Genomic DNA, 25,026 nt, shown 5'->3' on the forward strand with positions numbered 1-25,026 from the left:
ATCCCGGATTAGACAGGGCAAGATTAGAAGTAAGAGAAATCCTACAATCTGTTGGCATATAACAGTAACATGAGTTTGAGTGTTATCCAACATGGTGGTCAGTGATATAGCTATGTTGCAGAGCGGGACGTACTTTGACGGAGTAAGCCAGTGAAATAGTGACGGCAAGAGGCAGACCCTCAGGGACAGCCACCACCAGGACGGTCACGCCGATGATGAAGAACTTGACGAAATACTGGATGTATATGGGTGTGCAGCTTTTCTCCCACGGAAGGCCTTGCACCCAAAAGGTGTTCACTATAAACAACACTACCAGGATTATGACGGTGATGGCAGACATCACCAGACCTGCACAGAGAGAAGAAAAGCAAACCCTTAAACCGAAAGATCAGGGCCTAGCTGAAAACAACAGGGTTCGCTTCAGGAAAAAAGGCACTGCGGGATCGTAATAAACAGACGCAGCAAATCCCTAAGAAGAGCAGTAAGAGTGAGATTTGGCAATTAGGACAAGGACTAAAATGTTCTGACCTGCTTTGCCGATTTGGACTGCTAGTTTAGTCAGCTTCCCTTGGAGAACAGATTTCTCTTTTTTTGGCAAGGTGGCTTTGCGCTTCTCCTCTGCATCTGCCCCTTCGTCACTGTTCAGGGGCTGCATTTCCATTGCAGCTCCATCCTGGGCTTTAGCTGATCACAATGCAAAAAAGAGAGAGCAAGAGACTTAAAATGTATTTGAGAGACATTATAATAATAATAATAATAATAATAATAATAATAATAATAATAATGCAGAACAAAGGGAGTTTATATAATTTTTATTTATTTATTTATTTATTTATTTTTATCTCCAAACATCATGTTCTTTACTTCGGTTTACCCTTCCCTCTCTTTTGTTTAACAGCTACATTTTTCATTTGTGTGGCTACTCAAAGGGCTTCGGTTCAGGTCCAGCTGTGCGACAAGCTTTGAGAGTCTTGGAGCGTTGGATATAATGGGTCTCATTCTCTGTGGGAGAGAATGACTGTAGGGTTCCTGTGTGCTCCCTGCGAGCAAACAGGCCACGCTCATGCATGCACAAAAGGCGCAAGGAAAGTAGGGCGCCTCTTCTGCGCTCTGATTAAACATCTCTTTCTACATGGTGAATAGAAATTCAACGAGACTTGCTAGAACTTTAAAGAAAAAAAGGTGGTGGTGATGGGGGCGTTCATCACAGTAACTACACACTTCCAACAGTAATCTATCCAAGCAACCCAGCTCTTAATGCAGGCTCAAAGTATTATCAGTGGTGTATCACACAAACCCACACCCATCACTGCTGTGATGAAATCAGCACGCTAAAAAATCATCGTCACTGTGAGTGTGTGCATGTGTGTAGCGGTGCTAACACCGCAATATAAACAAAAGAGCTATCCGTAACCCCTGTGTAATGTGCTTACTGTACTATGGTTAAAATAAAGGCTGTACTTTAACATGCTAGTTCTGTGCTGTGGTGGAACCGCTCTCCACTCCAAGCAGGGCTGTAACACTAGTCTGCAGTATTAGACCTCGCTCCGTGGAAATGAGAGAGGCTGTTCAGCCTTTCCTTCAGTAAACACTGCAGTCCTGCTTCGATATCAAACCCAGACTAAATAAGATATAACAGACTCCGTTATCAGAACAGGCACCAGACACAGTTGGCTCCCATGTGACTGTTTATGCGTTTCTGAACAGCAAAGGTTTGCTCTTTTATTACAGTTTAAGCCGACTTTATAAGGAATACCTGCACATTCATGTGTTTATCTAACCCCCCAATCATGTGGCAGCAGCACATTGTATAAAATCATGAAGATCAGGTGACATCAAACATCACAATGAGGAAAAAGTGTAATCTCTGTAACTTTATCCGTGGCATGGTTGTTGGTGCCAGATGGACTGGTTTGAGTTTGTCAGAAACTGTAGAGCTCATGGGATTCTCGAGAGTTTACACAGAATGGCATTGAAAATAAATCCGGTGAGAAGAGGATCGGCAGGCCTCAAATTATAGCAGATCACTAAAGTTTATGAAGTGTCATCGCCATTCAGTCATGTTTTATTCAATTTTTTTGAACCAGGCTCAAATGGGAACCTCATCCTCATTTGGGTGACACTAGAGAGTGAGATTATATATAGCTGTAGAAAGGACATGATTAATAATTAAGTGGAGAATAATCCCTGAGATTATATGAGGAAAAAAACTGGAGAGGAACCAGACTCAAATGTGAACCTCATCCACATCTAGGAGACACTAGAGAGTAAGATCATAAATCATGTCCTTTCTACAGCTGTATATGGTCAAGTGAAGTATAATCCCTGAGATGATATGAGGAAGAAAACTTGAGAGCGAACGTCATCCTTATCGTTGCTTATTGGTATATTTAGCAATGAGGATTTTTATCAGGAATTTTTTCTTCTTTGTTCTACAGAACCTTTACCTAAGGAACGTCTATGGAATTCATTATCCATTACCTTTAATCCATCAAGCCTGCTTCAATAGAAATGCGGTTCTTTATTCAAGTGACAGTGAAATCTAAAAACCACAGCAAAAAGCTTTTCCCCCACAAAGCGTCTGTAGAAACCTTCCTGTCAGTGATCTGAACTTAGACACGTGCTGGAGAACGCCTGAAAGCTGTGATGCTGGCGCTGTTCTCTGTCCTCTCTCGGGCTTGTCGAGTATCAGGATGCTTTTTTTGATTGTTAGCCATTTAGAGTTCATCCATCATAGCTAGACCAGCTTGAAAACCTACTGAAATGTAAACTCTGATCATGTCTCAAATCCTGTTATACTCTGTCCTGAGGAAACTGGGTTTCTCATTTCAGTCATTTCTGTCAAAGGTATTGGATTTAAAAAAAAAAAATGCATCATACCAATAAAGCTGAATAGAACTGGATGCATACTGTACCACACAAAGCAATGCACACACACACAAGCAGGACAGCTTTAATGACTATCCAATAGAAGTAATGGGTTAAGGCAATGGTTTTAACGCAAGCTGCAGCACCTCTGAGATTGCCAGCTAAGCCAATATGTGGCTCATTATGCAGTTAAGTCAATAGGGTTACTCACCTTTCTTTCTGTTCTCCACAGAGCCATCTTGCTTTTTGTCTACGGAGAGAAAGAGCACACGTCAGAAACGCTCTGAAACTTATTTAACAGTCCCACGCTGTGCCTGAGATTATTCTTCCGCATCCATTTAAACGTATTTCCAATTATGCAAATGTTCTCTTTGATTTAATAGGGTGAGAGGCAGCACTTAGTATTTTATAAAGGTTTAAAAAAAAAAAAAAAAAAAAAAAAAACCACACACACACACACACACACACACACACACACACACACACACACTAAGGCCTTAATGCAGGATGAAAATCTTTGGCCAGGCCACAGACACGCCTGTGTGACTGACTATACGCATGCAGCTGTGGTGATCGGTGCTGCTCGGGGAACAAAAACATGGCCCAGGGTTTTGTGAGCGCTGAGCTGCTGAAAGGTTTAGGGGCATTCACTGGAACTGCTAACACACGAGCACAGAAGGCTGATGAAATTCATTACAAATGCTGCTGGCTAATGGAGCAGAAATCCTTGCCATATGCTAAATTGGAGATATGATGAACAAATCACCACAATAAATAAATAAATATATATATAAAAATAAATAAATGAATGAATGAATTTCTAATAAACTTTTCAGCTCTATTCGGCCCTTGCTGAATGGCAGTGTCAAAAAAACAAACACATGAATGAAGCCTGAACTAATGAAGCTTTTTATGAACTTCCATTTCTGTACAAAACATCCCATAGAATTAAACAATAAATAAATACTTGATTTTACACAGATAAGTAAGAGTCAAACAAACGCTACTGTAATTAATATCATTTTACAAAACGCTGATGTGAAATGAAGGCAGGTTTAATAATCTCGAACATCACGTTTAATTTAAAGGATTTACAGCCAAAGTGATGTAAAGGATGTTGTGTTATACCAAGCCTGGTGTCTAGAAGCACTTCATAATTCCCTTAAAATACACTTGTAAATATACTGAAGGTCATTTTGTCATCTTTTAAGATTTGTAACATCTCTTACAGCATGATCATAAAAATAGTAAATAAATAAACAAACCAAATTCACTGTTCATCTGAAACCACTGTATTATCTGAGTAACACGATTTAGCTCCGTCCACTTCACAATCACATCACGCCCTATATCCCTGAGAGTCTTTCCTTTATGAACATCATAAACCACACCACCAACAAAAGTGGAGATGCTAATTTCTCCTGAAAATCTTCTTTTTTAAATTCAGAACCAATAATCCTAGTTCCTAAGATATCTGCATGTTCTTTCCTACCTCTAAAGAAATTCCCAAAATGTTTACTATTGTAATACACGTTAATTTAGCCTCGTTTGCATTAACAAATGTGACTTTTTACAAATATTCCTAATCACCTAGAAAAGACTGCTTGTCAAATCTACTGCTTTGAGTATTCACCTTGCCTTAAACACTCAAATGTGAACTACGTCAGTTTTGTGTCCTTTTTCAAGTATGCAAATTTTATGAAAATCGTTCAGTAGTATTTGTTCTGGCAACCTCAGCGTCTAGAGCTTCACGGATATGGCTTTAAAATGAAAATGGCCTTGAATGAAAATGGCCAGAGACTAGGCGCCACGGTGTTTGTCTATGGTGAGTGAGCCTGACTGAGCAGGAAATAAAGCAAACATTACTCTAACCCACAGTAAGTCAGGCATTAGTGCAGTCCTGCTAAGTCGTGTGTGTGCGCGCAATAGATATTGTGTATTCGCACTCTTACACAAGCTGACACGCCCAAATTAGATAACAGTTTTTCTTTGGATAACAACACCACTGCTGCCTCTACACGCTGAAAGGCCACAGACTAACATGGCTGATCTATTTTAAAACAGGTCAGACTGCCAGAGAGGCTGGAAGGACACCAAATAATAGCGCCGGCATACTTTTCTTATCCTTCTTCCTCTCCTTTTCTTTCTTCTTCTCCTCTTTCTCGTCATCTTCGTCCTCCTCTCCTGCCCCCAGCAGTGTGAAGATGATTCCGGTCTGGGAGTTGACTCCGACGGCAGTGACAACCATTTTTCCAGAGCCCTCCATGACATGGGTACCTGTACACAAGACGACGCACGGGTGAGGGCATGCCATTTGGTTGCAAGTACAATAAACACGACGGTTCGCACACACAAACAAACACGCAGTGTTTAATTTCTGCGTAAGTGCCATCTAAATATGGGTTGTCTTTCGGACCAAATGACCCAAAGAAGCGGCTATTTATAAAGTGCAGAGAGTCTCCTTTGACAATTAAGCAAAGTCAGATTGAGGCTGCTGCTTCATATTACAACACCAAAGAAAGGCCTAGAAAAATACCGCCTCGCTCTTGAGCTTTCTTGTAATCACAGGGCGATTATAAAGAGAGTGTACATACAACTTCACTCTCGTGTGATACAGTAGCATTTAATACAGCATAGTAGCATACAGTAACTTTAACTGCCTGATTGTATTATTTATCTTTACATGGAGAAAGTACTATAAAATGGAAAAACCGCCAATTTGACCCGAGGAACTTCTATAAACAGGAAGAGGAGTTTTACGGGATTTTATGTGCGAGTACAAAATTCAAGCACATGAAACATAAATATTCAGCTCCTATCCATCACCAGATCAAATAGCCTTTAATGGATTAAAGAAAGCTGAGCAATCAGTTTAGTTTAAGCTGTGAAAAACAGAGAGAAGTGTATAACACAGATTTTACAGAATATCTGAAACGACAAGGCTTTGGACAGGCTAAAAAAAAAAAAAAAAAAAAAAAAAAACCCACTGAAAATACTATTACATTTTCTTAAGATATAATAAATCTTAAATTTCAGTTAATTTGCAACTAAAGTGCACTTTATTGCCTAGATGTTTTATTATCCCTCTAGATATTTGGGCAAGGTGATATGATGTAACAATTTTATTTATTTTGCCTAACAATTTAGGCAACACATGAAACTATCATCAAAATCAATTTTTAAAGATTTATTTAAAACAAAAATGCAACACTATTGTTTTGCTGGCAGTTCGTGAGAAAAACTCTACTCTACATATAAACCATATCATGTACCTTAGAAATGTATTGAAATATTGTGGTGTGATTTTCGTGTGTCTTCTGTCCGATTGGTCAACCCATATTGGACTGTCTGATGTACGCAACACACACTCTTCAGCTCAGTGAGGTTATGCCTGAAGCAAACTGAGAAGCGTCACTCGCTTTGTCTAGCTCAGAATCTTTTCACTGGTCATCGGTCAGTCAACAGAAACTTTTTTAACCCGATGATGAAATAGGACCAAACTCGACCAAGTTGCAGAAGTATAAGGCAGTGTTTAGCAATAGCCATCTCAACCTCTGGATTTTGTAATGCTGTGCTTGAAAACTGAAGAGACAGCAGTGCACATATACCCACAAACCTGAGATGACTGAAATGTTTGCTATGGAGGAAGGTCCCTGATTACATAAAGTGTCTGAGCCACGTCAGACCTCTCCAGTGGAGGTGTGAGTGAATATTAAATGGGCTGCTGATCTGATTCATTTACATACTGCTTGAGAAAAGGTGTTAAAATAAAACCTGCTATGTTCAAGTTAAAAAATTTTACTCATTTACTTGATATTAGATAATAATTATTAACTAGTAATTTGCCTGTATTGAATTTAATTAATCACCAGACAGTCACGTTTAATGGCAGCGCTGACGGATTCGTACCTGACAACAGCATAGGATCTTTATCTAGCAGTTTCTTCACGTGGTCCGATTCACCAGTCAAAGAGCTCTCGTCGATTTTAAGATCGTTCCCTTGAATGAGAACGCCATCGGCAGGTAAGAGGTCACCTGTGCAACAACAAGAACAACAACGTCATGCCATTTCCTCGGCTAGCTCTCGCATGAAGGCTAACACATGCTTCCTGAAAGGACATGTGATAGACAGACAGCATGTTTTCTGCAGCACAGGGTGGTGGAACACACTGGGAGAAAAGTGCTTTCTGCCCTCTTCCACATACATGAGCTCAGAGAAGCCTGTGATTGGCTAGTTATATTGAATCCTATTACGACACATGAACCGTGCTTGTGCATCACGGCTGTCTGTAGTGTGAGCTTACCGTATTTGATTTGTGCGATATCCCCGACTACGATCTCGGCCACGGGGATCTGAATGACTTGCCCGGCACGCACCACTGTAAACTTCTGCTCTTGTTCAATGCGGCTCTGTAAGCCACGGAACTGCTTCTCTTTGCTCCAGTCGTTGAAGGCAGTCACTAGCACCACACAGATTACAGAAAGGAGGATGGCTGCTCCTTCGATCCATCCCGCCTCGGACTCGCCCTCGTCTTCCACTCCTCCTGTTCCCTCTCCGCATTCTACACACACAAAACACACAACACTTTTAACAAAAAAACAAAAAACAAAAACAAAAAAAAATAAAACAGCTTACCGCATGATATCAGATTAAATAAAGTTGCAAACACAGCGTTATAAGCCACTTCAAAAGGTGCTTACTTTTATCACTTGATTCCGGAGGTCTATAAAAAGAAAGGCCTAATGAAATTATGGCTGCCACCTCGAGAATGATCAACGTTACGTCTTGTAATGCTTCCCATACTAATTGAAGAAAAGTTTTTGGCTTTTTCGGAGGTATAAAGTTCTGTCCAAACGCTGATTTTCTGCTTTCGATATCGGTGGGGCTCCCGCTTAAACCTGGGGGGAAAAAGAGAAAATAAAAAACCATTACATTTGATTACAAGCATTAAACAGTGATGTCCAAATACATGAATAAAGATATGCTGATTCAGTTTAAAAAAAAAAAAAAAGGGCATTAGAACTAACAAATCAAAGACCAAGGTTAGGTTTGATCAACATCTGGCAACACTGCATCACATCAATGACCTACTTTCCAGCTGTCGCTTGAGAGCCACTGAATGTTTTCAACTGTTTGCTCGCTGTAAGACTCTCATTTAGGCAAATTTCCCTTTATTCCAAGCGTTTCTTTTGAACACAGAATTCATGCCTCGGATGCTTTGATTTGCATGCTGCGCTCGCACAAGCAGTGAGAAACCGAACAGCGCTGTCTACAACACACACTACTTACAAGGTAGTCTTATGCAGATTAGCTAACTATACTAGCTACAAACAGCATAGCAATTTCTACTACTTCCTTATTACTATTTTTTGTAACGTCTCTATATATAACTGTATGGATGTATAATGCAAATCAGCATTTGTGCATTAAAAAAAATAAATGAACTAATTGAACTGAGCGAGGAATAAATTGTGTAAAATGTAAGTTAGGTGCTGACAGACCTCACCGCCATAATCACACCACTGTTACACATTAACACCACCATCCCAAATAATAAAAAGTAAAAAACCATGTACGAGTGAGTAAGAAAGTCATTGATAAAGTGTGGCTGCAGTCAGTAAAAGGGCTGAGAATGGAAATTCGATGTCTGCAGTACATACAACTTGTCTGCAGTACAAACAGACTTTATCAGCAGCAAAACAAGCCGTTGTTGACTTACATCACTGTCTGTATAGAGGACACATGGGGGAGAGAGAGAGGGGAGATTTAAAACAGTAACTATCCTGCTGAGCTGTGCGATTAACAGCACCGTTATCCATATCGATGTGAGCTAACGGAACGAACAAAGGCTTTAACGTAATGCATATTCTGTAGCACCTACTCTCAATGCCCAAACAAACACAGAAAATGGAGGTGGTTTATTATTATTTTTTTTACATTTAAATACATAACTGTTTAACATAGTGGTCTTGTTGGAGTACAGACACTTTAGCTGCTCTGAATTCTTTGTGTGTGTGGTTAAATCTCAGATGGTGGGGTCTACATGCAGCATGCATGACACCATTATTTTCAACCTCCAGCTACACTATATTGCCAAAAGTTTTGGGGACATCTGCCTTTACATATACATGAATGTAATATGGAGTTGACCCACTCTTTGCAGCTATAACAGCTTCAACTCTTCTGGGAAGGCTTTCCACAAGGTTTAGGAGTGTGTTTATGGGAATTTTTGACCATTCCTCTAGCAGTTCAATTGTGAGGTCAGGCACTGATGTTGGACGAGAAGGCCCGGTTCACAGTCTCCGCTCTAATTCATCCCAAAGGTGTTCTATGGGCTTGAGGTGCAGGCCAGTCAAGTTCCTCCACACCAAACTCACTCATCCATGTCTTTATGGAGCTTGCTTTGGTCACTGGTGTACAGTCATGTTGGAACAGGAAGGGGTCATCCCCGAACTGTTCCCACAAAGTTGGGAGCATGAAATTGTCCAAAATGTCTTGGTATGAAGCTGAAGCATTAAGAGTTCCTTTCACTGGAACTAAGGGGCTGAGCCCAACCCCTGAATTCAATGATTTGGAGGGGTGTCCCAAAACTTTTGGCAATATAGTGCATCTTGGCTTCATCTTAACAAAAAAATACAACTAAAAAAATAGCACAATAAGATTAAGAACTGTGAATGATAGCATAATAATAATTATGCTTTGTAATTTTTCTCCTTGCCTAAAGTTGAGAAATTCTCACGTTACTGTTATCTATTGTTAATCAGAAACCTATTTCATGAAATAGAGATTTATCACAACAAGACATGGTGACAGTGATATTCTCTGGCTGAGAGCTCTATTTGAATGGGATTAAATGCGGTCATTTCCTATTTTGTTCCTCTGTGATTTATTTCTGTCCGGAATCAGCCAAGTCGTTGTTGCTCTTCTTGCCACTGTTTCTCACAAACTGTGCGCTCGTCTGAGTGTTTTATTTCATATACATATGTGATTTTCAACACAGGGGTCACCCCACGATGGAAGCAAAACATATTTATCTGCCACTTGCTATTTAATCTCGTAATGAACATATTAGTGACCCTGCCCCAAATATTACACACTTCCTGGGTGACAAAATAAAAGTTAAAACAAGAGCCAGCGTCAGACGCCATGTTGTGAACGGAGTGTGATCATGTGAAACACAGTTCTGATACGCGAGTGGAGGAGACCGACCGATCCGATCTGAGCAAGGCTTTAAACCTTTGATTTTTCTGTGGGAAGGAAGAACATCTCAGTAGGCTTTCTTAAGATCAGAAACAAACTGATTTGATTCCTCCTTAATGTACAACAGATCAAACCTGCTGTACAACATTACATAAAGAAATATTCTCGTCGTCTATAAATACCGAGGGCAGGGTGAGATGTTGATCTGAATTATTATACGAGTTTGTGTGACTGCTGTAGTGAGTTTGTGAGCAAACACACACACCGTGATGTGTGTTGTGTATCGTAGAAATGACTCTGAGAACTGCCATGTGATGTGATATTAACCTTCTTATTAACCCCACTTACATAAAGACTAATCACGAGATGAATCAGTTGATGCTGCACAATACTCACCTGTTTTTGCAGAATCCTGCAAAACGATGAAAATTACAAAATGTTATGGCATCCTCGCGTTCTTCTAACGTGTGTAGAGAAAAACGTTGACAGGTGGAGATTTTTGCGCTATTCACACTAACACAGTCAGAGTCACTGGTGCTGAGCATTCACAGCATGCATGCGTGTGTGTGTGTGTGTGTGTGTGTGTGTGAGAGAGAGAGAGAATTGGCAATGGAGTCAGCACAGTCCATTGTCATGTTGTTGATGATGACGGTGATATGCCCCATTAAAGAAGAAACTAAAACCTGCTCTAGCGCATACCCTCGTTACTTATTTAGATGCAGCCTTTCATTTGAGCACATGGCAAATGACAGAAAATTCCACAATGGTGTTGTTTTGAGTGAGTGAGTGTGTGAAATGAAGTGATGTGACTCAGGCAGGAAGTATGTGTTCGGACAAGGTGAGTGAGGTGATGTGGCGTGACACGATGTGAAGGCTCTGTTCTTGAAGTCCAGTTAAAAGGAACTTGACGAGTCGGTAGCTCAGACAAATGCCGAGCTGGAACAAGAAGATTACACATCTGGGCTATTCGTTCTGCTCTTTTTAGTCATCTGATGGACAAGAAGCATCTCCTTCCCTCATTCGAGAAAATAAACTCGAGTTGCTATTGTACTTTACAAAAAAAAACAAAAAAAAACAATGCCAATCCATCCATCAGCTGAATCTATAGCACATGCTAGTTGTTCTGGGTAAAACCCCTGCGCTCGCTGCACTACACACATCAGCCTTTACTGGTCATTAATTAGCTTGCACAAATGACATGTGACCTTTTCAAACCCGAGCAGAATACGTGCACAGGACACGCAGCCACCTTGCACTTCAACATCTTATGAAAATAATGGCGTGAATATCTCGTATGCGCTTTGAGCTCTTGACCAAACGCTGCCTAACAACTTACTGACTTTTGGCCAAAATGCAAAGGAGGCTTTTTTTTTTTTTTTTTTTTTTTTTTTTTTAAAAGTTAAAGTTATAATGACTATGACGGAGTCGCCTCCTTGCAGGAAATGAAACGTTTATTAAATTGGTGTTAATGCTCTAACTAGCTCACCATACTTTATTAAGATTATGCAGTTACTACTGCAACCTATGCTACTGGGACCGGCAATGTATCCCAGATAAAGAGCTTACTGAGAGACGGAGGAAGGAAGGGAGAAAGAAATGAAGGGAGAGTGGAAAGGAAGGGAGGGTGGTGGAAAAAGAAGGAGGGGAGCAAGGGAGGAAGAAAGAGAGGAAAGCAATGAAGGTGGGATGGAAGGAGGGGAATGAGGCAGGGAAGGAAGGGGGGAAGGGAGGAAGGAGATAAAGGAAAGAAGGGAGGAAGGAAGAAGGAAAGGGAAGAATAGGAGGGAAGGGAAGGAAGCACGGAAGGGAAGGAAGGACGGAGAGAGGGAAGGAAAGACAGAATTTTTCACTCAAACCATTGCTAGCTAATTAAATGATCCTTTCCCCCATTTTTATGTTGCACTACTCACAACTGCATCCATCAGCACGTCCCACGAGACAAAGACACAGTCCATGTTTCCACAATACTTCCTTTGTGTCCACGTTTTTCCAACACGCGTCGGCGACAGGGCAAGATTAAAGTCCAGCAACGAGGAAGACAAAAAACATTACAGCTTCCCTCCTTCCCTCCCTCCCTCCCTCTCTCTCTCTCAGGCCCATCAACACGTGCATTTCCATGCCATTTAATCACATCTGCATACACCCCTTTCACAGTGCACTCAAGAGGATGCTTTAATTCCCGCTAGGGTGACGTGGCCACATTTGAAAGAGGCAGTAATTATGGTTTAAAAAGCAAGGTGACAGACAACTCTGACTGCAAGTAATTCAAATCGCTGACTGCTCCTGCAAATAGATTCAGTCCAGCCTTAAACTGCCGGAGCTGCAGCACTGAACTGCGTTTCCGCTCACAGACACAATGCTACACACACCAGAAGCTGCGTTCAACCACTTCTTTATTCTCTTTCTACAAAACGACCAGCTCCATGAGACACTTGTAATTTGGTAAGCAGAATAAAAATGCAATAACCTCCTCTTCAGCCTCCTGTCACGTGATTATAATTTTGACAGACACAACATAAAGAATGGAACACGCCGTTATAGGAAAATAATCCATGATGGAGTGGTGTGAATTACTCGTCTGTCCTCTAGACTTTCCTGTAGCATCAAGTGGACTGTTACAAAGCACTGACACTGGAGACTCCTTCAGTAAATCTTAAATAAACATTGCATACAGAAAATTTCACTGATGTTTATATCATTCACCTGTTTATTATTATTATTATTATTATTATGAGGTAGAAGTAAACGTGTAGAACACGCTCTACACCATGTTGTTAAAATAATACATGCTGGGGATGGTGTGATATGGTACAATTCTCAAGCTAAACTGCATTATTTTCATTTATCAGCATGGCCTGGAGTGTGTTATTCTTTTTATTTTATGCTACAGCTAATTTTAGAGATAGATTTAAGGCTAGTTCCTGTTCTCACTCACATTATCACTGATACACAATCTCTCTCTTCTCCTCGTCATCTCCCTGTCTCTCTATCTCCTCCATTTTCTTCTCCTTTTCTGTCTCTCTTTCTTTCTCTCACCATCTTCCTCTGTCATTTTATCAAGACACCAGTGAGCATGAACTCCTCAGACCTGAAGACACAAAACACAAGTGACTGTTACAAAGAACTTAAAACCATGACTTCTTCTGTAAGTGTTAAAAATGTCTCCTAAAAAATCACTAAATCAACTACACCTATTTTCACAAACCATTCATTACTAGTCTTAGCTACCACTGCTTTATTTGGGGCAGTGTTTGCTCAAGTGGTTAAGGCTCTGGGTTGTTGTTTGGAAGGTCGGGGTTCAAGCTGCCACTGTTGGGCAACGGATGGATATTTGGATATTATTAATTACATCACTCATCAACAACAGCACAGAAATAAATGTCATCAGAGCATTTAGATTAAAATCCATCTAACCCTGAGTTCACACTTGTGTTGCTGGTAGTGTGTCACATGAGGGTGTTAGGGTTGTCGCTGGTGGACGCGGCCTGTCTGTCGATTCGGATGAGCCAAAATGTTCAGCCTACAGCACATGATATAACAGCGTATATGAAAGCTCTGTTTAAAATGTATTCTAATATTTTAACCAAATCCTGCACTGCTTTAAATGTTTAACAATTACTTTTTGCATGATTACAATAAAAGGGAGGTTATATATTATTAAACATTTGAAAACTAACTTGCATTACACACTTCCCAACATCAGACTCTGTCCCCGACGTTGTGTAGACGTACAGCACAGGAAACATTACAGCGGTGACTGCATTCTTCCATGAAGAGCCTCTGTTAATCATCTGTAAATGTGTCCGTGACCTCACTACCATCATGTGATAGCTCTGGATCTCAACAACAGAAATGCATGACAGGTGAAATGGTTAAATAATAAAATGACAGGACAATTAAAAAGAGTTCCTCACTCACTTTCTAATCTGTTCTGTGACCCTCTTTCTCGCGGCCTGCATAGGAGTCGGACATTTTAGCCGACTTTTAGCTCAATTAGCGGTTAAAATGACACATCAGTCATCTCTCATTATCATTCTGGCCAGGTAAAACCCGTTGTGTTGTTGTCTGTATGATAATAATAATAATAATAATAATAATAATAATAATAATAATGATCATAAATTGATTTCACTTAAGTGCTTTGCACTGTTTATCAAGATGAAATAATTTAAAAAAAGGCTCTTTCCAGGCATAACTGTTCCTAATTTCAAATTTTGTTCCAAATAGACCGATCAGGCATAACATTATGATCACCTGCCTAATATTTTGTTGGTTCTCTTTTTGCTGCCAAAACAGCCCTGACCGGTCATGCACTGTGTATTCTGACCCCTTTCTATCACAACCAGCATTAACTTCTTCAGCAATTTGAGCAACAGTAGCTCGTCTGTTGGATCGGATCACACGGGCCAGCCTTCTCTCCCCACGTGCATCAGTGAGCCTTGACCGTCCATGACCCTGTCACGGGTTCACCACTGTTCCTTCCTTGGACCACTTTTGATAGATACTGACCACTGCAGACCGGGAACACCCCACAAGAGCTGCAGTTTTGGAGATGCTCTGATCCAGTGGTCTAGCCATCACAATTTGTCCCTTCGCCAAACTCGCTCAAATCCTTACACTTGTCCATTTTTCTTGCTTCTAACATCAACTTTGAGGACAAAATGTTCACTTGCTGCCTCTAATATATCCCACCTACTAACAGGTGCCATGATGAGGAGATCATCAGTCTTATTCACGTCACCTCTCACTGCTCACAATGTTATGGCTGATCGGTGTATACTAAGAATCAATTTATGAAGCTGGCATCATGAATCAAATTGAATCATGACTCTCTCCGTTGCTTGTATAAGCTGTTTAAACGTTTCGCTCACATGACCTGCTCATGAACTTAGAAATTAACAGAAGGGAAAATAAAGATGAAAAGAAGTTCTAGAAAGCTTTTGTCCATTAGATTGGACATGAAAAGCTCTGACATTTCTGGCAATGATTGCATATTTTCGATCGAGCCGTCCTTGGCATACTTGTTTGGAAATCTCTTTTTAATTATCCAGCATGAAGCTCTCTTTAATTCCTCAGCTCTGATTCATCCGTGTAACGTATTCGAGTGGAGTTCTTCTTCATCGTGTTACCGTAGAGCGCAGAACCCTGCTCCCGCTGCAGAACTCTGTACTGACTCAACGTCTATGTTTAGATGGTCTATTCACGAGGACACATCACACCCCAGGAGCCCGAGCACGAGCGGGAGCTGTACAGTGCCAGCGTTTTGCTCGCATTTGCAAGTTAAAATAATCATGTGCAAATGAGAAGATCTTTACAAGCATCGGTGCAAATGATCAGTCACACCAGTGCTGGGCCAGGTGAATGCTTGTGAAAGGTATGAATGGAGACAAAAGAATGGTGGACTGTGACGGAAGCTGGGCATTTTGAAATAAGCACAATTACATACACAGAGAGCTTAACTAGAGCTGGGGGATGGGACGAAGTAATCGGATACCATCGACGTCTAAAACGTAAATCGACTCTGGTCCTGGACTGGCGTTTTGGAAATGGATAGCGTGGTGGAGAGAGGTCGTTCTGGACAGTAATTTTATTCTATAAAATAAGAAAACCAAAAATGATGTATTTAGTGATTCAGAAAGATGAGATATGCTCTAAAAGTAGGAAAAATCTAAATTGTTGACTAAAATACGACGAAAGGAAAAAAAGTTCTTCTTCGCTTTCTGCATAGGCTGAGTATTTCCACCAATGACGTGCGATCATGGCGTCCCACGTGAGTTCGGGAATAACATGCGACTCGGATTGTGGACCGAAAAAGATTATTCTGTACATCTATTGTAACGCGTTGGGGATGTGAATGAGAGTGGTGTGTCAGGGGGAATAAAAAAAGAGACAGAAAGGGGGAAAAAAGAGAAAATCAGCACGAGACGGTTGAGGAAAAAGGTTGCTATGGCAACCCTGCTGTAAAACAGCCTTACATGTGGAGTTTGGCTGGGGTGTAATTGGTTACCACTTGTTTTTTTATTGTTTCTTTCTTTCTTTTTTTAAACAAAAGTATATTTTTGTAATTATTATGATGATTGGCTCTCACACAGCTGTAGCGCTAACAGAAATGATTCGAGGCATCACAGGTCATTAGGTTCGAGTGTACAGGATTTCAGCTGTTCACTGGGACTTAAAATCACAAGTGTAGCATGTTGTCATGGACTGTGGCGTAATTAAGGGAACCTTTAGTTAACGAGAGAAGTGCACTGAGGATATATTCTCATAACAAGTATGCTCTTGGGCGAGGGAAATAGAGCGGCCTGGGACGCTGGGATCTGGCTCGCTGCAGTGTTCACAACTCAGGCCGGTTTGGTGTGCGCTGTAAACGCCGCACAAAGACATAGCAACTTAGCTTAAATTTAATTTCAAAACAAATGCGTTTATGTATATTCTGTACACTTATAAACTGATTTGATGCCGTGGCATTTAACGGATTTAGGATGGTGAAAATAAAGCCATGCTTCTAATCCACTGATGATAAAACTAATTCATTTGTACACTTCATGAGATCATGAGTCTTTTTCCTCTAATTGTTGTCTAAAGTCTCTATTTTGCTAGCAGGGTTTGACATCCGAGTGATTTTTTAATCCTAAAACCCACTCTAACATGAAGCACCGCCCCTAGGACCTGCAGTAACCTGTAAACTTAAGAAAACGACTGACACGAGGTGCATTTCGGACCAGAAGTCAGTTTTCGAGTGACATAATACACTTTTGCTGAACTCCCAGCTTATTCCAGTGTTTTCTATCATGTTCGATGTATCTTTCAGGCTATTTATACAAGCAAGAAATAAATGTAAAAAAAAAATACTATTGTACCTTTAATACCTATAACACCTATAAAAACTAGATATTTAGCCTGAAAAGCTCTAATCTAAATTAATTCACTGTTGCTTATTTAATAATGATTTAGTAAACCTACACACTAGTGGAAAAAAACTGATACCTATTTATCAAAAATGGGAGTAAAACCACTTTAAACTGTTCCATTGTGGAGAAAAATCACAAGCAATGTGAACATTATTTCCTTTCCGGTGTGATATCAAGAAATGAATAGCCTAAAAATAAACATTTTCCCAACAGGCCCAAGTGTCCTGTCTGGAATTCGTCACTTCCTGTGAGCTGGGATACAGGAGGATACAATGTCAGATAGCTGATATAGCCGGGTTTTCAAAGATGGAGCAGTGTGTCGTAATGAAAAGCTGTGCAAAAAATATTTTTTCCTATGTCTCAGCAAAAAAAAAATTGCACTGCAATATAGAAGAATGTTCTGAAAATGTTAAAAACGTGTATATAAATATATATATACACACACACCAATCAGGCATAACATTATGATCACCTGCCTAATATTGTGTTGGTCCCTTTTTGCTGCCAAAACAGCCCTGACCGGTCATGCACTGTGTATTCTGACCCCTTTCTATCACAACCAGCATTAACTTCTTCAGCAATTTGAGCAACAGTAGCTCGCCTGTTGGATCGGATCACACGGGACAGCCTTCACTCCCCACGTGCATCAATGAGCCTTGACCGCCCATGACCCTGTCGCCAGTTCACCACTGTTCCTTCCTTGGACCACTTTTGATAGATACTGACCACTGCAGACCGGGAACACCCCACAAGAGCTGCAGTTTTGGAGATGCTCTGATCCAGTGGTCTAGCCATCACAATTTGGCCCTTTGTCAAACTCGCTCAAATCCTTACGCTTGTCCATTTTTCCTGCTTCTAACACAAACTTTCAGGACAAAATGTTCATTTGCTGCCTAATATATCCCACCCACTAACAGGTGCCATGATGAGGAGATAATCAATCAGTCTTATTCACTTCACCTCTCACTGGTCATAATGTTATATATACAAATTACACACACACACACCCTCAGCTATCTTTATGCACAGTAGGCTATGATAAGAACATTATTAACCGTTCTTTTATTTCCTTCTAACTGGTTTTAAGCACTAAAGAAGGTACAAATATGTTTGTATGATTTCTAACACCTAGATACGACATATTACCATTCATACCGTTACAACACAGGAATGCTAGAGGTTGTGAGAGAGTGCACAGTTTCCTGATGAACAAACACACGCGTAACACTACGTTCTAATCATCTTAAATATGAAAACCACCCAGAGAGCAACCATCTAGTCATTAGTTCATTAAAACAGACTGAACAGGAACTCTAAACCTCTCATGTGTGTGTATATACACACACACACACACATACACTCGGCTGTGCAGGAGGATCAAGCAGCTGTGGATGTGATGGATGATGATTTTTTTTTTTTTTTTAATCTAGGATCAAACTGAAAATCCCTCGTTTCGCTCACGGTTCAGGGGAGGTCATGCCTATGATTAAGCACAATGTGTATGAGAAGGGAATAAAGTGCCGCGTGCAGACGTGTGTGTGAGCTGTGCACTGACTCTGTGCTTATTACGGTTTCGCTCTCTCAGCAGGTACACCGAGTGGGCGGAGACAACTGACGGGGCGTCACACAATCCCAAAGCGCCACAGCTGTAACTCGCAGCATGACTGCATGTCTGCAAGGATGTAATTTCAGAACTAAGAGATTATTTTGGTGGAATTTCTATTATTATTTTTCTGTAGCAGTGGAAGCTGCTTATGTGACACCTAAAAAAAATAATAAATAATTAAAAATGGAAAGAAAAACAAAAAAATCCAACTGCCATTCTTGTAACTGCATGGGATGCTGTATGTCCAAGTCGTTCTTTCCATATCGTCCTACGCCACGAATAAAGGCTTCACTTACCACTCGTAGACTCAATAACCCTCATACTTTTTTGCGTACTCATAATTAACAGAAGGTAAGAAAGATGTACCATCTATAGGTGAAGTTTTCAGTCTGCTGCAGAGTCCGTTAACGTCCCCGTAAGTATTCTGGATTTTTTGTAATCCCTCGGCCCCCCGCAGTTCCATGAGTGAGCGCAGCTCTTTGAGCGAGCAGCCGAATTCTCCATCGTGATTGGGCTCCGCTATGGAGTTCTTCACCCCGCTGTACGAGTTGTTAGCCATGTTGCTGTGGGGTTGGGGGGTGGTGGGGGGGGAGGTGTCCCAAAGGAAAGCTAAATCCTCAGGAGACCGATGCCAGTAGTTCCCATAAACAGCTGACGTCCTTCAGCGAAGAAGGAGGAGGAGGAGGACTGACTGTACGTGGCAGGACTGGGACAATTCAAAAGCCATTTCCCTCAGCTTGTTGCATAAGCTCATTCGTTCATGCTGACAGGAGAGTCACAGAACACAATCCATACAAATCTGGGGAGGGAGAGAGAGAGAGACAAGGTTAGGATAATGTATTGCAACTGGACAGTGTACAGAACTACGCAAGGTTGTTATGAAATGAAACACTGAACACCTAAAGTTCAGCAAGATTCCATTACACCTAAAAATAAATACAATGTAGGAACACCAGGTCACTGGCTCAGGTTCAACATGACACACTACCTACTCTCACACAGGAGGAAAAACATCACAGCTCCTATACAGACCTGATAACCTCCAGACAGGTTTTTTCATTCATCTTGTACGAACGTTACTTGAGCTACATCAACAATTTCATTTTAAAACCAACAACCGACACCCTGTAGTATTTCTACAAGCCAATTTCAGTGAAGAAATCTTTCAAACATACCAGAACGTTAATCTATTAAGCGACTGGAGGAAGGAATAAAGCCGACTTTTTTGTGGACAAAATGAGTTTTCACGAGGAATGATATTCATTTTAAAAAATAAATCACAACAGGAAATACAAAAAGAGCCGTAATGACTACTTGTAGTTGACAGAAAGGAAATTGTAACACAAGAGAGGGAAGTTGAAGAGAATCCTTGCCTCCTACTCATATACAGTAATACAGGCTAATTCATGCTAGTAAACTTGACATTTATATAGCCACCCCTTAAAGAAACAATATTTCATTGCACACCACGGCCTGATTTCTCCGATCTGATTGGTCAGAAGGTGTGAATAACAGCATGACTAATTCAGGTGTTTGCCTCGGCCCCTTAGTTCCAGTGAAAGGAACTCTTAATGCTTCAGCATACCAAGACATTTTGGACAATTTCATGCTCCCAACTTTGTGGGAACAGTTTGGGGATGACCCCTTCCTGTTCCAACATGACTGCACACCAGTGCACAAAGCAAAAGCTCCATAAAGACATGGATGAGCGAGTTTGGTTTCACTGGAACTAAGGGACTGAGCCCAAACCCTGAATTCGGAGGGGTGTCCCAAAACCTTTGGCAATATAGTATATAGTAACAATTAGAGAGATGCTCTGGTTGGAAAAGGAGGTTTTAGTGCTTGCACAATGTGCCGTATCACCACCATCTACCCCACACCCACAAGAATAACTGTCTAAATGAATTCTGACTGAACCTGAAAGTGACAGCAAGCGTCGCTTTTAAAACGCTTGCTGCAGGACGAGTGAATAGAAGCAGAAACAATGGTTAATAATGAGATTAAACCAACACCTTTCCTGAGTATAATCATCTGGCTACTTGATACGGGAGATCATTTGCAAGTAAACTTATCTCCAATGTAATGTGCTATCATTGGTCCATTGCATCAGGGATTGAAAAATCACGTCAGCATGTCTCTTCTAAAAAAAAATTAAAAAATACTGATCATTTTCATTGAAGCGTTGGAGCTGATGTTGGGGATTTGGGTAGATTTCTGCGTATTGTGATGTTGTAGCAAGCTGTTTTTAAGCTATTATAGCATTTGTTCTAAAACATGCTGCACAAACCCTCCAATCAATGTGTGTGTGTGTGTGTGTACTAGGTACATGTTCTCTGAGTATTAAGTAATCTGTGCATTTTGTTCTCCAGCATGTCAGAAGAGCCTTGCACAAGCCAGGTAGCTACAATCCAGACCAGAGGACAGAAGCACAAACATCAGAGGAAGAGGAGAAGGCTTGACTCATTCTCTCTCGGAAAAGTGTGAAATGCAAAAATACGGCAATATCACTGAGATCTCACAGAGACTTCCTGCCTTGTTACTTAGGTGGCTATGACTTCTTGAATTTCTGGGCTAGAGTACAAATTTCTCACTGGTGATCAGTTTTCTCTGACTCCATCATGGCTGAATCTTTTAAAGCACTATTTTTTTCCACGTCTGTATTCCTGACTTCATTCTCACAGCATCTCAGGGACAATGTACTAGAAAGTGTTTCTCCTGAGTCAGTAATAATCACTACACACTGTAGCTTTAAATAAATAAATAAATAAAAAATAAATAAATCTTTTTGACAGAGAAGCTGAAAGACGTTCTCTCAGGAGTTCTCACATCCAGTGCAAAAGGAACACTCTTCCTCATGAGTCAGAAGAGGAGTGCATCCGACAAACAACCTGTCCGGCTTCCTGTCTGCGTAGCAGTCTTGTCATAATCAAATGAGCCAGATAACTTGTTTATAGCAGGAAACGACAACACAGTGTTCCTAATTTTCAAACAAAACAATGTCCTGGTTGGAATAAAAAATGTGTCGAAGCAAACGTTCCTGCTGTACAGGATCTGCCCATAGGGAAGGGAAGCTTGAACAAGAGATCGAGCTTGGCCAAAGTGAGTGCAGCGGCGCCAACATTTGCTACACGCTAACAGTTTCGAGTTGCAAAGCAGGTCACATGTCACAACAGCAGAAAATCATTGTGACTGGACGGCTGAAGAACAGCTGGTATGGTACATGGCTGAGCAATGGCACACTCTGACTTAACTCTTTCATCACCAGACTAGCCATCATTACCACACACACACGTGCACACACGTACACACACAGACAGGAAGGATGAATAGTCTCAAGATGATAATGTAACATGTCTAATCTCTTTCTTCTTCTCTGACCACTTTTTGTTTTAAAAAAACCCATGTATTGAAATGTTTGTTATTTTGATTAAGTAGCACCGATGCATGTAACGTATGGAACCCCCTTAACCCCCCAATCCCATGCATCCTGGCTTGGCAACTAGACCCCCAGCATGTGTGTGTGTGCCAGCTCTGTATTTGCAAGTCAAGGACAGCGATTCCAGGGATCCCTCCTCACTGGAGTCACAGGCAGTGATGTATTTTTAGCATCACCCAGTCGACCCCCTCCTCATCCCCGTCCTCATCCCCAGCCCGGCTGCAGCTGAAGTGGGTCATGACACGTCTATCTGAGGGGAATAAAGCCGAGGTGTCGGTTTTAATCGCGCTGTACGGTTCAGAAACCCCTCGGCGTGAGTGCTGTTCGCTCGACACGTGCGTGTACGCGTGCGTTTGTGTGTACACGCTTCGCTGCTTTTAAAGCTTTCCCTGTGCCTGACACAAAGGGCTGGGAAATCTCAAAGTAGGCACAAAAAGTGTCCATATTTACATAAATGACATCACCAGTGTAGAATTTGTGCTGATTAAATGGAAGATGTTTTGAGAAACCTAACTGTCTAACCTAGATTCTGATCTGAAGAAATCCTGAAGCAGAAGATATACAGCAAACTACACAGCCATCACATATCTTGTAATGAACTGGAGCACAAACTTATTAGTGAACATACTGATTTAAAAGCTGGAAAGATTACCTTTCCTTGTCAGGGTACATTTATGAGCCTTAAATCTGTACACTATATCCAGGTTTCCATGTGAAAGACAGGTAGCCCATGATGTACCCTTGAAGGCTTGCCCCAGTCACAAAGCAATCCATCATGGCTTCCGTTATTAATTCTAAGATTCCATCAGTTTAATCACGTGATCATGGTGTTCCAGTGCCTTTAAGGTGTGGCTCATATTAGGCAGGAATATAAACCTACCTCATGCCCTTTACTTTAAAGCTGCATTCATACTAGAGAGGCAAAGTGACAAAACTATTCATTTTCTACAAATTCGTACTATAGTCGGATCAATTTTGACGTATTAAAGTGACAAATCCAAACCATTTTGGCTTCCTCAGAAGTGGGTTCAGTTTTTCCTGTTATATATAACCATCATTAGATACACTATAATGCCAAAAGGTTTGGGACACCCCATCAAATGACTGAATTCAGGTGTTGTTTTTCAGGGGGTTGGGCTTGGCCCTTTAGTTCTAGTGAAAGGAACTCTTAATTCTTCAGTATACCAAGACATTTTGGACAATTTCATGCTCCCAACTTTGAGGGAACAGTTTGGGGATGACCCCTTCCTGTTCCAACCTGACAAAGCAAGGTCCATAAAGACATGGATGAACGAGTTTGGTGTGGAGGAACTTGACTGGTCCTGACCTCAACTCGACAGAACACATTTGGGATGAATTAGAGCGGACACTGTGAGCCAGGCCTTCTCGTCCAACATCGGTCCCTGACCACACAAATGCGCTTCTAGTGGAATGGTCAAAAATTTCCATAAACACACTCCTGTGTGGCTGTAAAGGGCTGCAAAGGGCGGGACAACTCCATATTACATTTATGTACATGTAAAGGCAGACGTCCCAAAACTTTTGGCAACATAGTGTATGTATAGAAGTATTATGAAGATATAAAGCTCATCATGTTAATAACTATTATGTATAGGTCTGGAACGTAATGTACATCAAACACATTCACTTTCTTACAATCATTTTAAACACACCTCATGTTCTGTATGCTACATTTCAGCCATGACTCTCTCATCGGAGCTGAATGGTTGGACGGTACACGCCCACAGGTGACCGTAGTAGTGCTTGTGCCACGCCCACAACAGACAAACAGCACGTGAACTTTGAGCGGGTCAGGGATCGACAGCTTTATCTGAACAGCCTCGTAATCAGCACTTGCTACTTAACCTTCCACTTAACAACGAAGCCAGAGCAAGGAGATAATGCCTCGAGGTTACAAGCACCCTCTTATCTGAATATAAAAAACTATTCCTCATTAGACGGAGATGTTTACTAAAACAAGTCTTTTTGGCCCATTTCTGTCAAAATACAAATGTAAAGTACACATGGAATCAACAATGGTGACAAATCAGTCAACTCAAATGCACCAAAACTCCAAAGGTTTTAAGCACTGCATCCTTCTTACACTTGCGTTCATGATCTTTTCGGTTATTTACTTGTTTCCTTATCATATGCTAATTCTGTCAGAATTCCTAAAAATACTCCAGAGCTCTCAGATGGCATCATTTCAGCTCATTCCCTTATAAAGCAAGGCCTGTGTTCAGGTTCAGTCTACACCAGCGTTACCCAAACCCTTACTCGGTGCACATTCCAGCTACTCAACACACCTGTATCAGGTATTCAGCATCATCATAGAAGCCTGGAAGGGAAGTGGACCAAGGACCATTTTCACCTTTGTCCTGACAGTAAAGGCAGGTAGAGCAGACAATTTTGGGCAAGGATTCAAACAGCGCTGTGACCAAATGGGATTTGACACAATGTTGTGCACAGCAACAAGAAAAAAAAAGTGCCATTAGTTCCGGTTTCTAGACGAATCTGTCCCCTTTTTGGGGTATTTGGGAATATATTTTGCTACAAATGGAATTAATGTCAAATTAACGTGGCACAAAACCAATAGAACACCAGGGTTCTTCTTCACCGGGGCTGAGGAGCAAGTCAATGCTTCTGTTACTTTCAGCAGGAATCAGAAATGTGATCATTATTGATGAGAAATATTACAACATTTGAGGAAAGAAAGACCTAGAATTACAGAAAGGAGTAAGAGAGAGAAAGAGAGAGAGAGAGAGAGACAGACAGAGAGAGAGACAGACAGAGAGAGAAAACACAAGACGGAATACGAGAGAGAGACAGACAGAGATAAAAACACGAGAGAGACACACACAGAGAGAGAGAGAGAGAGAGACACACACAGAGAGAGAGAGAGAGACACAGAGAGAGAGACAGAGAGAGACACAGAGAGACAGAGAGGCCTGAACATTTTATCTGGGAAATGATCAGATTTGCTTCATCTCCAGTTTTTCTTCAC

At 41.1% G+C, this 25,026-nt stretch overlaps 1 protein-coding gene across 3 annotated transcripts in view; it reads right to left on the bottom strand.

Moving 5' to 3' along the window:
* The window catches only part of atp2b1a (ATPase plasma membrane Ca2+ transporting 1a), a 40,750-nt gene that overhangs the window by 10,945 nt on the left and 4,779 nt on the right, over positions 1-25,026 (bottom strand). For all 3 annotated transcript variants that reach the window (XM_058416817.1, XM_058416818.1, XM_058416819.1), the window contains exons 2-9: positions 18,953-19,385; positions 7,570-7,767; positions 7,173-7,430; positions 6,778-6,903; positions 4,984-5,145; positions 3,080-3,118; positions 529-684; positions 134-348 (exon numbers count right to left, since the gene is read on the bottom strand). In XM_058416817.1, the coding sequence (XP_058272800.1) occupies positions 134-348; positions 529-684; positions 3,080-3,118; positions 4,984-5,145; positions 6,778-6,903; positions 7,173-7,430; positions 7,570-7,767; positions 18,953-19,145 (1,347 nt within the window). In that variant the 5' untranslated portion in view covers positions 19,146-19,385. The remainder of the gene's footprint in view (positions 1-133; positions 349-528; positions 685-3,079; positions 3,119-4,983; positions 5,146-6,777; positions 6,904-7,172; positions 7,431-7,569; positions 7,768-18,952; positions 19,386-25,026) is intronic.

Source organism: Hemibagrus wyckioides, linkage group LG19 (genome assembly GCF_019097595.1).
Source record: "Hemibagrus wyckioides isolate EC202008001 linkage group LG19, SWU_Hwy_1.0, whole genome shotgun sequence".
NCBI classification, from domain to species: Eukaryota; Metazoa; Chordata; class Actinopteri; order Siluriformes; family Bagridae; genus Hemibagrus; species Hemibagrus wyckioides.